General features: G+C 41.1%; 1 protein-coding gene across 2 annotated transcripts in view; it reads left to right on the forward strand.

Moving 5' to 3' along the window:
* ITGBL1 (integrin subunit beta like 1) overlaps positions 1 to 9,031 on the forward strand; it is a 208,013-nt gene extending 198,982 nt beyond the window's left edge. For both annotated transcript variants that reach the window (XM_077753978.1, XM_077753979.1), the window contains 3 exons: positions 46 to 192; positions 7,627 to 7,740; positions 8,204 to 9,031. In XM_077753978.1, the coding sequence (XP_077610104.1) occupies positions 46 to 192; positions 7,627 to 7,740; positions 8,204 to 8,295 (353 nt within the window). In that variant the 3' untranslated portion in view covers positions 8,296 to 9,031. The remainder of the gene's footprint in view (positions 1 to 45; positions 193 to 7,626; positions 7,741 to 8,203) is intronic.
* The last annotated feature ends 4,152 nt before the right edge of the window (positions 9,032 to 13,183 follow it).

The raw sequence follows: 13,183 nt of genomic DNA on the forward strand, positions 1-13,183 counted from the left end.
CGCCCCCCGCTCACCGCCCCTCCCCCACCCGTGATTGCTTCGCAGGCCACGGCACGTGTTCCTGCGGTCGCTGCGTGTGTGAGAGAGGATGGTTCGGGGCGCTCTGCCAGCACCCGCGGAAGTGTAACATGACGGAGGAACAAAGCAAGAGTCTGTGTGAATCAGCAGATGGCATATTGTGCTCGGGGAAGGGTGAGTATCCCCTGCCGGAGCTTGGACGGGCTCCCTGTTCTGACACATGGTTTGTACAGCGGCGCGTACAACCTCTTACAAGCCTGCGCTGTGCGGGGTGAGAAGCGCTCTGTCCTGTGCGTGTACCAGGCTTCAGACTTGAAAGGGAACCGCGTGACGTTGGGGATCTAAGAACATGAAAGGCGCGGGAAGGGTTTCCAGCAAGAGGGCTCCCCCGCTTGTACATATCGTCGTTGCTGAGTGACATCGAATTAATAATTGTATAAAGAAGAGAAGACTGATGGATGGGGGGGGAGGTGGGGGAGGGGCATGGAGGAGGGCACTTGTGGGGATGAGCACTGGGTGTTATGTGGAAACTAATTTGACAATAAACTATTTGTAAAAAAAATAAAATAAAATAAAAAAATAAAAGGAATAAAAAAAAAAAAAGAAGAGAAGACAACAAGATACAATGAGCAATGAATGGACCTGGGGAAAAAGGCGACAGAGTAATTGTTGACTTCGCTGTGAAGTAGCACAGCCCAGACCTGCAGAAAAGCCATCACAAGTGTCTGAACTGCCGACAGGCACGACTTTGGGAACGTCAGAAGCTAGATTATGTAGATGGGTGTGTGGAGGAGGGGAGGCTTGAGGGTGGGAGAGAGACACAAAGGGAAACTAAATACTTTGTTTCGTAAAAAAAGGAAGAGAGAAGTATATGGATCCCCAAATTCTGGTGTCATTTTCTTTGGCCTAAAAATCATTAATATTCCAACCAAACATGTGATCTTATATATATGATATATATCATCATATATATATCATATATCATCATATATATCATATTATATATAACATATGTGTGTTGATATATGTATATAAAAATATATATTAACACATATCATTTATATAATTAAGCCTGCAAGGTGGTTATAATTTGCAAGCCAATTGAGTAGGAGCCACCGTCCCAATTGAACATTTATCAAAGAAACAAATTCTAGAAGAAGAGCACTCTCACCCGTTGTCTCCCGCACCAACTGACCGAGAAAAGCAGAACAGACTTTTTTTTTTGAGACAGAATATGAATAGATTATATTTCAGATACCTTGATGTTGATGTTTCTGTATAAGTTCTGGAAGGGACTTTAAAAATCCTCTTCTCCTAGTGCATATGGGCCCATCTAGGAAGGAGGCTGTCACGTTCCTCCTTGCCAGCACCTACAAAAACACCGGGAAGGCTCTGGAAGCTTGCCGGATTCTTGGTAATGTTCTGGAGCTGCTCTCCGTGGAACTAGATGGCAGGGAGGGTGCCGACTTCTTCAGCGACCTCCTTGCGGAGCAGAGGGCCCCTCCCCTTTTCACACCACTGGAGGTGAAATGCCTACCCTGGGTCTGGATTAGCACGTAAATCTCTTTCTGAGGAAGACACAGTGAAGCAACGAGAATGGCTAAATAGTGAGAACAGGGCTTCTGAAGCAGGAGGCGGGTGGGACTGCGCCCCTACACAGTGGCTGCTGCTTTACCCGTCACCAAAGGCCAGCACTATCAGGTGCGAAGAGGTGCTTCTGCAAAACCGCAGAGATAAAATCAGATGGAGTGCTGTGACCACATCTGGTGCCCGGGGGGTAAGGCTGAAAATTGAAACCTGCTCAATTTTAATAGACATCCGTGCTTGCCCTTGGTTCCCAGTATGCTGTGTTTTTGACCGTGTGTTTGCTGCGCTCTGCCAAGGAGGCCACCACGCCTTCAACCTAATGCAGTGACAGCCAAACAGGCTTAGAGCAACCACTTTGTTCCCTGGTTGTTCTCTTAATAAACTCATTCTAATTCCAACTCCCAGAGGCATCAAGCACCAGTTTGGCTCTTGGGGGAGAAAGGGTTCTCAACTCCTGGAAACGCTTGCTTTAGGTTTGAGCCCTGCTGGGAAAAGCAAAAGCGGGTAAGGGACTGTGGTGAAGGAGATTGACAAAGAAAACAGAAAAGGAAGTGGGGATGGAATTAACCTTCGAGGTTGGAAGCTGAAGGGAAGAAAAGAAATGTTTCCAGATCAGAAGGCAGTGTCCTGCATGTAACAAAGCAGTGAGAATGATTAACCTGTCTGAGTTAGATTTCTTCTCTTTTTTTAATGTTTATTCATTTGTTGAGAGGGAGAGAGAGAGAGAGAGAGAGAGAGAGAGAGAGAAAGAGTGGGGGAGGGGCAGAGAAAGAGGAAGACTCAGAATCTGAAGCANGGAGGGAGAGAGAGAGAGAGAGAGAGAGAGAGAGAGAGAGAATGAGTGGGGGAGGGGCAGAGAAAGAGGAAGACTCAGAATCTGAAGCAGGCTCCGAGCTCTGAGCTGTCAGCAGAGAGCAAGGCTCAAACTCAGAGACAACATCAGAACCTGAGCGGAAGTCGGACGCTTAACCAACGGAGCCACCCAGGTGCCCCTAAATTGCTTCTTTTTTAGTAAAACTCCAAACACAAAGCTCTAAAGCTTAGATTTTCCTAGTTGGTCTTCCATAATGGCATTATCATTGGAATATGGATATTCATTTTTCATAGAAATTCTATGGAATGAGGATGCCCATCTGCACTGAAACATTAGTGTGCTTCTTTATATTTGTTTACTTCAAAAATCATTCACTCTGTGTGTATGTGTGTGTGTGTGTGTGAGTGAGTTTACTAGATACACTATTGAATCATCAACGTTGTCCATGAGCAGGCCTTGGCTAAGTCATGTGCAGTGGCAGATACCAGAAGAAAACACAAAGCCAAACACTAGTAGCAGTCTGTCATTTCCTAAACTGAATTTCATACAAAGAGGAGTAGTTTCTTTTGAAGAAATGAACATTCTTTTTCAAGCCATTACTTTCTGTGGAGAGTCTAATTTTTTAATATCATAAATGTGGGAAATGCAAAGAAAAATACATTGACTACATATTGACCCAAAGGCATTTCCTCAAAACAAAACACACAAAGCAATGCAAGGAAATCTCTCTCTGCTTAATGCTTTTTCAAATTGTTTGCTTTGGGTGATGGAAATATATCCAGAGATCAATGAAGGGTTGAAAGTATATTTGTCTAAACTGTTTATCCTTCAGTGAGTAGAGAGTTTTAGAGTCGTTAAACTCAAAAGGGAACGTAGACGCTGCCTGGAGGGTGTACTTTTTGAAGCTCGTTTTAGTGATGATAGCGGGCATGCATACTGTTGGTGACTGTGGACCTCCTGTTGGTGACTGAGCTGACTGTGGACCTCCTTCTCTCCCCCTGTTTTGGAACCATCAGATTACAGAGGAAGGATTATAGAGGAAGAAAGGGGTCAAAACCAAGATCATGAAACTGTAGGCACAGAGGAGAGCAGGGCTACGGAAGTTTTTCCTGTCCCCACGGAGGATGCCATCCCATCTCCACCCCAACAGCCACAGGAAAAGTAGTCCAGGAAATAGACTAACACAACAGCCTTCTAACATGGTGGCCAAAATGAGAAGGCTGTTCCAAGGTACATGACTAGGACCATGTCTCGGTCTCATGGACTTTCCAGAAATTCATGTACTTTTTCTCGAATCTGTTAATGAAAACCCCTCACCCTGATTATCACAGAGGAAATTAGAGCCCTTCTCTTTCTCCGCTTATGATGGGACAGAGGCATGGGGGAAGCCTGAGGTCACAAGGCTACCAGCTCACAGACCCCAGCCAGCCAAGTGTGTCTACCAGAAAGACAAGTCGAGAGCGTGCGCTTCCCGTGAGCCGTGAATAAAGTTGTCACCTCCGGAGACGATGAAGAAATAGCGTTTTATTTCTTTACAAATTGATAGCCAAGACAATAAATCACTCCATAGAAAATTTTAAAACAAGATACATTGTTGTGACCTTCATAACAGATGGAGTAGTTAGTACAATAGTGAAAAGTGCCTGCGGGGATGTCCAGTTGCAGCATTTTGTCAGGCTTGATGAACGAAAAAGGAAAGTCCAACTTTGTTAATGGGGCAGCTGACGAAGTCACCTCGCCCTTAGACTCCAGTTGTTTCTGTGAATGACCAGAGGGATGAGCTTAGAGCCAGGTCTCCCCTGAGTTTAGCCACCTTTGCAGAATATGTGACATCATCCCTAGAATCTTTGGGGATTTATTTATTAGGATCCAAGTGTACACAGTAACCTTTTTACTTTCATAACTTCAACCTAGATACAGGCCATCACCTGTAATACTCTTAAAAATGCTGTTGTATGACAATGAGTGTAATTGCATATCATTGAATGTCTCCTTGAACTCTCCTGCAGGTACGTGCTGAGTCCCACATCAGCCCTGGAAGTCCATGGTGCTCACGCCCACCCACCTATCCCACCCTCTCCCCCCACCCCTGCTCATCCTCCATCACCAGGAAAGGGAAAGGGTATCAGTGGCCCTTCAAAAACCACTTTGGGCTGGTTGCCTTGCCCAACGTGACTGTCTCATCAGAGCCAAAAACATACAATTCGCTTTTATGAAATGATATGAAAGTTTTTCCTGTGAGAGGCATTATAGCTACGTAGACATGAAAAGAATAGACCGAATGAGATTGAAATCTTAGGATAACTAGTGTTTCTGGGCCATGCGGTCCTGAGAAATTCCCTTGTCCTTCCTGTACTTCTATTTTCTCATCTTTGAAGATGGCAGAAGAATTTAATTTCCTTCCCCTTTAGTCCTAAGGATGTTATGAAGATAAATGAGAAAATGTGGCTGTTGACCCAGCAACGGAAGCCTGTAAGGGGCACAAAAGGGACACTGGAGTCTTCTTTGGTGTCCTTACACCGAGAAGGAAAATAAATGGGTTAGTGATGTTGTGGTCCTGAGCTAACTACCTGAGAGCTGCTGCCAAGATGGGCCAGCTGCACCCTGTGGCTGGAGTGTTCTCACGGGTGTGAGTGGGTGCCAGCCAGCTGGGCTCAACAGTTGATCACCTCATGGCAGTCATGTGGCCTATGTCCGTCTGACAGAATCTTCTCCCTAAATTTTTCCCTTTGCAAAGACAGGCAATTTGGCCTCTAGTTATTGATGAAAACAGCCAGAGCACTTTACAGCAAAGGCTATAAGAGGTCCTGATAACTATCCCACTGCGTTATCATTACACGCTAGGTTATTCCTAGTCTCTCACAAGCCTTAGAAGAATTTCCAGCCTCTAAGATGCATTGAAAATTGACAAAGGGGAAGGAACACACAGCTGGGGAAGATGCTGACAGAGAAAAGCTAGTCTTCATAGAACATACAGAAATCAACCCCCATTTTTCATTCTAAGTATTGCAGTAACTAGTAGATGTTGGGGACTGGAATTTACTTGTCAAACGGTCTATCAGTGTCTACTATATTTATTGACTTGAGGTGAGCTTACCAGTTAAGAAAATACTTTGATATGGCCAGAAGCTAAGCATTTCAGCAGCTACAGCAGCAATTAGAACAGCTCCAGAATCAGGGGATACGTTTGAAAATGAAATGTGAGATCTTCTCATGAATTGTGACAAAAAGTATATATATACTAGGTGTGATACACGAATACCATGGACATATAAAGTCATTTGCTTCTACTGCTTTGTAGAATAATTTTGCAATGTAAGGGAGGTGCTATTTTAGAAACAACTAAAAACAGTCGAATTCTTCAAATAATTGATCTTCCTCTACTCGTGGAAATGAGGTGCTAAACATGATGCCTTCTGCAGAAATTTCAATGAAAAATCAATGGCATGCCCCATGTTTTCTTTGTTGTAGATAGATCGCTAAGTGTTTGCTAAATGAGCAGTTGAATGTTGAACATTTCTGTGCCTAAGAAAATTGAAAGAAAGTCTTTCAAATGAAGCTAAATAGATTTCTAAAGTAAGGAAACAATGTACTTGGACATGGGCAAGAAGAAGCCACCCTCCCCCACAAACTGTCCAGGAGGCTTAGCTCATATGTCCTGTGCACCCTGCCAGTCACTTATGAGAAGTGAAAGTTGTCTGGGTTGTACTCCAGAGCATATAGATCAACCCAAACCTTCAGGAAAACAGTCTAGACTAAAAGAAATAATGCTGTGGTTAAGCAAGGAGTTCATCAGTGTAAACACGGTTGTCGCTATATCACTATGTCTGACTACTCCCTTACCTTGAGAAGTGTGACAAGGAGTGTCACACTTAATTCGGCCATTGGGGATTCTTGTAGCTAAATGCATATGCCAGTTTCCACGTGAAATATCACAAAGTGCCTAAGGCATGGCATTTATACAAATGGATTTGGCATTTATACAAATCCTTTGATGATATCTGTGACAAATTCAAATTCCTTTCTCTAATCACTTTTATTGTCCAGCTTGCTAACTCATTTTGCAGTCACTGTGTTTCACAGAGGCACTAATTCATGACTGGCCCCCGTACATTTCGAACTGAGCAATCTGGAATTTGGTTAAATTATCAAAATACTACTTCTCCTTCACATCCTCTTAAGGTGATTTTTGATCTGAAAAATTTAGTGATACCCTTCATGTAGTGAAAGGAAATCACCTTGGGAAAGAAAAACCAATCCAAAGAAACAGAAGAAAAGGGGAGGTCCTCTTTATATGTGCTTCTGTTTTAATTTTAAAGTTGTCTTTACTGCTGCTATACAAGTGATTTTGCCGTGTGAGGGTTTTTGAGCCTGTCATGTAAAGACGTGTGGACCAAGAGAACTTTCTTCTCTTTGTGACGCCATTTAATTCATATGTGTTTGTTTCTTTTAAGTGTATCATTCATGAAATTGTTTTTCAGTACATCAAAATAGTGCTAATAACAGAAGAGGGTGTTTCTCATTGGGGAGGAAGGAAAAAGAGGGAAAATGTAAAGAGAAAGTTGGTTAGACCCAACTTTGAGCCTCAAAGGAGATGAACGTTTTGGGAGGATCATACGTCTCCTCGATCATGGCGGGGGTCCCAGGGCGAGATCTCATAAGTCAGATGCACACAAGTGATCACGTGTACGTTTTGAGCACTTTTACAAGCCACCCTATGCATGCACGTGTGTTCCATCTTCAAGAAAATCATGCAGGCAAAAATCCAAAAGGAGAAGCATAGTAATTTAGTGGTAATTTTAATTATAAAATGCATCCTTATTTAATAGAATTTACCATTCAGTTCCTTTAAAGAGCAGACACTTTTAAAACATGATTCAATTCAGGGGGGAATAAAGCATCTATTTTTGAACACCTTTTTGGAAGGCCATCTCTAAGAATCAGCACATTCTGCTCTTATTGACATTTCAACCAGCCTGGGCCATGGAACATTTGCTCAAGGCTAATTGCAACTGTCTAGATCCATAATGAAGCCTTTCCCGGATGACCTTTATGAATGATGGTAAGTAAAGCTCCCCTCTGAGCAACAGGCTCTTCGATAAACTTTTACCTTTGGAAGATGGGTCATTAGAAGCCCGTTGTCCGTGTGGTGATGATGTTCTATTCTAGTCAGAAACCTTTAGTGATGATGCCCTTTGTGATTTCAGGTTCTTGCCACTGTGGGAAGTGCATCTGCTCTGCTGAAGAGTGGTACGTTTCTGGAGAGCTCTGTGACTGTGACGACAGGGACTGTGACAAGCACGACGGCCTCATTTGCACAGGTGCAGTGTGCCCTGCTTGGTTTGCTCCACGCCTCTGGTTTGTGAGAAAGACAAACGGCTCCCCACCCTATGGTGCTGCCCGTGGCTGTGTGTGTGGTAGATACTGCTATCCCAATTACCGAGTCCTGACAGTTGGTTAGAAAATACTTGTGGGGAAGTGGGGATGTAGATAAAGTTCAACTGGAGTGATACAAGATGGTCCCTGCGGAATGGATACTGCATAGTTGGTGGTACCAAGCAGGTGCTGCTAATCGTTTGAAAGATTAGATCTCCCATAGCTATTTAATAAGTTAATAGCAGCACATCCACGCAGTAAAATCTGCAGAGGATGAATGAAATGGTTTTGGTTAGGAACAGTTATGGTTTATCGTACATACTTGAACTTGGTGTATGGTTTATAGTGACATACTAGAACATGGTGCCTTTTGGTCATGATGATGACCCTCCGGGTATTTTATTGCAGGGAATGGAATATGTAGCTGTGGAAATTGTGAATGCTGGCGTGGATGGAATGGAAACGCGTGTGAGATCTGGCTCGGCACAGACTACCCTTAACTACCACGTGGGACAAGACTGCATTCTTATGTTTCTAGGCCATTAGGACACACAAATGCAAAGGAAACCATGTATAATCACCACTAGGACAGGGCAAACAGACTATTGCATATTTTTCTATTTCTGAATGCCTGAGTGAAGGCTGGGCACCCATTAAAAAATGAGTTAGGAAAAATCTGAAGTAAAGAAGGCCAGAAAGAATTTCTTCTCCAGAATTTGTATTTGTGGTTCTCAACAAGGGTGACTTTGCCACACCAGAAAATGTTTGGTGATGTCTGCAGATAATTTCAATTGTCACTGGGTGGGCTGGGGAGGGTGTGCTAGTTCATGGAGGCCTCTAGTGCATGGAGGACATAGATGCTACCATAAACATCCCACGGGGCACCAGACAGCCACCACGACAAAAATGTCTCTGACTCCAAATGTCAATAGTGCTAGAGTTGAGAAATGCTAAATTACATGGTTGTTAGACACGCACGTCTTTCATGAAAAAAGACCACATTTGAATCTAAGGAAAAGATATATCCTCACATAAATCCATCCGTCATATTTTCTCAGCTTCCCTATCACTCAGCATTTCCATCTGGGATCAATAAAGACAAACGGGCATAAGGGATAATGTCTGGCCCCCCAGTGCGTTTTAAAGAAAAAGACTTGTCAGGTTTAGTCAGTAAGTCATTTGTGTGGTCTCACTTTAAGTTCACAAAAGAAGATTCCCTTAGGGAAGGAAGTATGAAAAATGTACAATTTAACATTTTTAATAAATAGTGACATAAGTTGCTCACAATCTGTGTCAATATGTATTTCCCTACTGATGATTAACAACAAAAAAAATGAATTGGTATTCAGGGGCATCTTCTATTACTAGATCATTTTTTAAACTGGGCAGGGGTACAAGGTATCTGATTTTTCACTATTTTAAATTACTCCATGGTAACTTGCCTTTTAGAAAGAATATCTAATTGGACATAGGATGGGTCTGAAATATGCATTCATTTCCCTTAAAAGATTCTTGTTTCTAAGGCTACATTATTAACTGCAAAAGTAGGGTTATGCAAAGAAGTCAAGAAGAGATACTGTGATCAAATGGCACCAGTTCAAAGCTCAGAGGATTAAAAAAAAAATCTAAAAATGTCTTAAGTAGAAATTACAAATATTCACTCAGCAATAGGAACAAAATGTTTATTTTCTTAATGGTGAAATTTCGCTCTGTATGAAATTCACATTGAATTATGAAAATGTACAATAATTAGGACTTCCCTTACATATGTACAGTTAAATCTACTTACACACATTAGTTTAGGCAACCTTTAATTATTTGGAGCTAAAAAAACCCACTTTTTTTTTCTCTAAATGTGAATTATATTTTGTAAAATCCTAGAATAATGTAACAAAATCATTTCCACATTGTTTAAGATGAAAATTTTTACTTGGAAATTTTACTTAATGATGTAAATATCCTAGAGTCATGGCTTGGACTTTATTAAGTCAAATCACCAAAAATTAAGGAAAATATGTGTCTGCCGAGTTACTTAAAAATTTAATATTGAAAGTTATTTAAGAGAAAATTTATCTGATGCTGACTTTGATAGTACTAATAGTGTTCTGATACTTTAATAGATTTATAAAATTATCTCTATCCTGAGATGATGGAAGTGCAACCGTATTAGTTGTATCTCTATTATTGAGTATGTCCATTGATATATCAGTTTTGTAAAATGAGGGAAATATAAGCAGTTCAGAAATCATGTAGATGATATTCTTTCCTCCTCTCTAGCTAATCATTTTTAGCCTCAAACAAACCTATTGTAATTGTTCAGTAGCATTTTGATGACTCGATGATGCACAATCATCAGAATTCACTATATCACGTACCTTCCCAGACTGAAGAGCTCTGCTTTCCGTGAAGGACCAGATAGTCAATACTTTAGATTCCGTAGGCCACCTACATCTCTGTTGCATGTTCTTCTCTGTTTGTTTGTTTTTAATACTTTGAAACTTTAAAAGGAAAAACAGAACACTCATTCCAAGCTCCTGGGCCATACAAAAGCAGACTGCATGCTGGATGTGGCTCCCAGCTGAGCAGAAGTTGCCAACTGCACTCTACTGGAGATGTCCTCGATTCATTCCCTTTGTCTTAGTCTGTATTCCTGGGTATGTCGCAGTTTTCTTGTAACTCCCTCTCCTTGTTATCCGTTTGTATTAACAACTACAACAAAAGGGCTTTGCTTTTTATGTTTTCATAGAAGGAAAATGTCCTCAGCATGTATGTTTTGTTTTGTTTTGTTTTGTTTTTTTAAGAAAAGCTTTCGATATGGAGAAATTATTATACTTTGAAGTTCGAAATGGGATTTGTTCAAATTTTTTGACAGGGCTGAAAATACAGTCAGCTGTTTTCCGGGTTCATTTAGCTACAAATTAGTGAACCAAAACTGAGTGATAGCCTAAGTCACGTGGTACCTAATCTCTAAGGAATATTTTTTCTTTTAAAATAGAAATATTTTCTTTTTACTCCTTTCTGTCTGCTATATTTCATATGTGTGTATGTGATTTTGACTCTAGCAATGCAAACATCAATAGATATATTAAGACGTTATTTAATTTACATGTTTAAATTGGAAAAAATAAAATATAGTTACATGTAAAGACGCAAATCCTACCCTTCTTCAATGTGATTTTGTATTTTGACTTTCAGTTTGGTCACTAAGATAAAAACTCCCTCTTTCAAACAAAGGCAGGGCAGGAACAAGCTTGTAATAGGTGAAGGGTAAATGTGCGAATCTCATCGGCTTGTTCGAGTTTGTGTGAAGTTACAGGGAGATTAACGTCAGTTGGGAAGGGATGTGACCGGACCCGTTTGCTGCTGGTATTGGCACGCACCATGCTTGTTGGCAAACCGTTACTGAGGAATTCTTCCACAAGGACTTTTCAATATAATTCGACTAAGGTCCTAAGACCCAAGAGGACGGTCATTATACCCCACTTTCTCTCTGCACCCTTCAGCTAATCTAAATGCCTGCAGCACCTTGAAAGGAATGGCCGCCACCACCTCAAATACAAACACAGTCTCTGCCAGCAAACATCAGGATTAGACTGAATGATACAGAAAACTGAGAAAAAAATTAAAACAATCACAACTCAGCCTTTGTTCGCAGACTCCCTATCAAAACTTTGAAGGCCTACTCAGTATCCAAGAGTCTGCAGGCCCTGTGTGCCCCCCTCGTAAGCTAAGAAACTTAAGCTGGGAAACGTATTTTACTCTCAAGTGATACAGTTCTCATCTGGATGTTGGTATATCTGCATTTAGCCAATTGCTTTCCCTGGAAATAGTCTTGTTCTGAAATAAAATGGAAAACAGTTTTCAGTTATTTTCTTTCCTTCTAAAATGGGTCTCTTAGTCAATCTGGGTCTCTCCTTCAAACGTTAATTCTCCCTGTAATATTAGCACTAAAACCTTAAATGAAGTGATCTGAGTTTTAACTTAAGGAACATTTGGTTGTTGTCGTTTGTTTTTGGTTTGGTTTATAAAAGAAAACCAAATCTAATATTGGTCACCTCGGAAACATCTGGCTGTTTTCGTGCTTTCGGCATTAATTGAGCAACTGGGCAGGCATGCTAAAAATCCTCACTCTGCTTACTGTCCAGGAGGTAAATAATGAGAAGGACCACAGCAGGCATCTTGCGGGCCCATTTTGGAGCTCCTGAAGCCACCTCCTCCTACCCCAAAACCCTCCAGGCAAGCACACATTTAGAGCAAGAATCTCTAAATTCTGCAGGATTTATAATGATCTGTTGCTCAGTACCATTTTACTCTTTACACAGGGTGCACCACCTGCATCTCGTCTACAATTTTTCCAAGTAAAGTTGTAGCAAAACATTTTAGAAAGCCAACCTAAAATAAAAATGGGGTCACTTGGAATATCAAAACAATTAACATTCCCGAGCATTGCTGAGGGATGAGTGAAGCAATCAGCTACCATAACAAATCAGTAGAAATAACTCTCCCTTACCAGATATGCATGCAAAAGGAATGTGACGTTAGAGAGACTCGATGCAACTGACATGTGTACATGGAGGTACAAAACACATGGTCCGTAGATACAAATGAATTCCATCGGATTTACTATACAGAACATTGAGAATGACAGACTGCACTTACTTCATAACAGCAAACTTAATTTTTGAGGGGAAAACTGGTGGAGTCTTATCCCAGAAAAATAGCGAGAGAGGTATCATCAAAGAGCTAAAATTTTCTTTGGCATGGTAAAGGGGGAAATTGAGTGTACCAACTTATTTACATGACATTTCTCTATATTTGTGGGTGAAGCGATGCCATTTTGTTACATAAAGTTGTTTGATGTTTTGTAATATGCCTTCACGTCAATATTTTATTCAGGATGTTGTATGTGTGAATACAACAAATGGTATTAAACACAGAAACTGTACAATGCAGACAAACTCTTTGTATGTAAATTGAATAATACATACCACAGTTCTTGATACGTAGGTCCTACTACATGCAGTTCACCAGTGCTGACCTTGTCCCATGCAATAGGTGAGACCAGACACAGAGGAAACAGTCTAATTTACAAATAACAAGGACCCGTCTGCAATATGTCTAAACATATATTAGAAGAAAGTATTTGACATCCATTCATAGGGATAAATGCCCTTAGAGACAACTCATATAAAAAACAAAACAGAGATGCACATTTACATAAGTCTCAGTCATTTACAAAAATAAATCTTGTCTTCATTTTAACCGACAAACAGGCTCGCAGTGGGAAAAAAACCAGCAAGTAGGGCTGATTACCAAAAAACAAATAGGTGGGGTTGTTTGGTGTGTGTGTGTGTGTGTGTGTGTGTGTGTGTGTGTGTGTGTGTGTGT

The sequence above is a fragment of the Crocuta crocuta genome, unplaced genomic scaffold (assembly GCF_008692635.1).
Source record: "Crocuta crocuta isolate KB4526 unplaced genomic scaffold, BGI_CrCroc_1.0 scaffold31, whole genome shotgun sequence".
Lineage (NCBI taxonomy): Eukaryota > Metazoa > Chordata > Mammalia > Carnivora > Hyaenidae > Crocuta > Crocuta crocuta.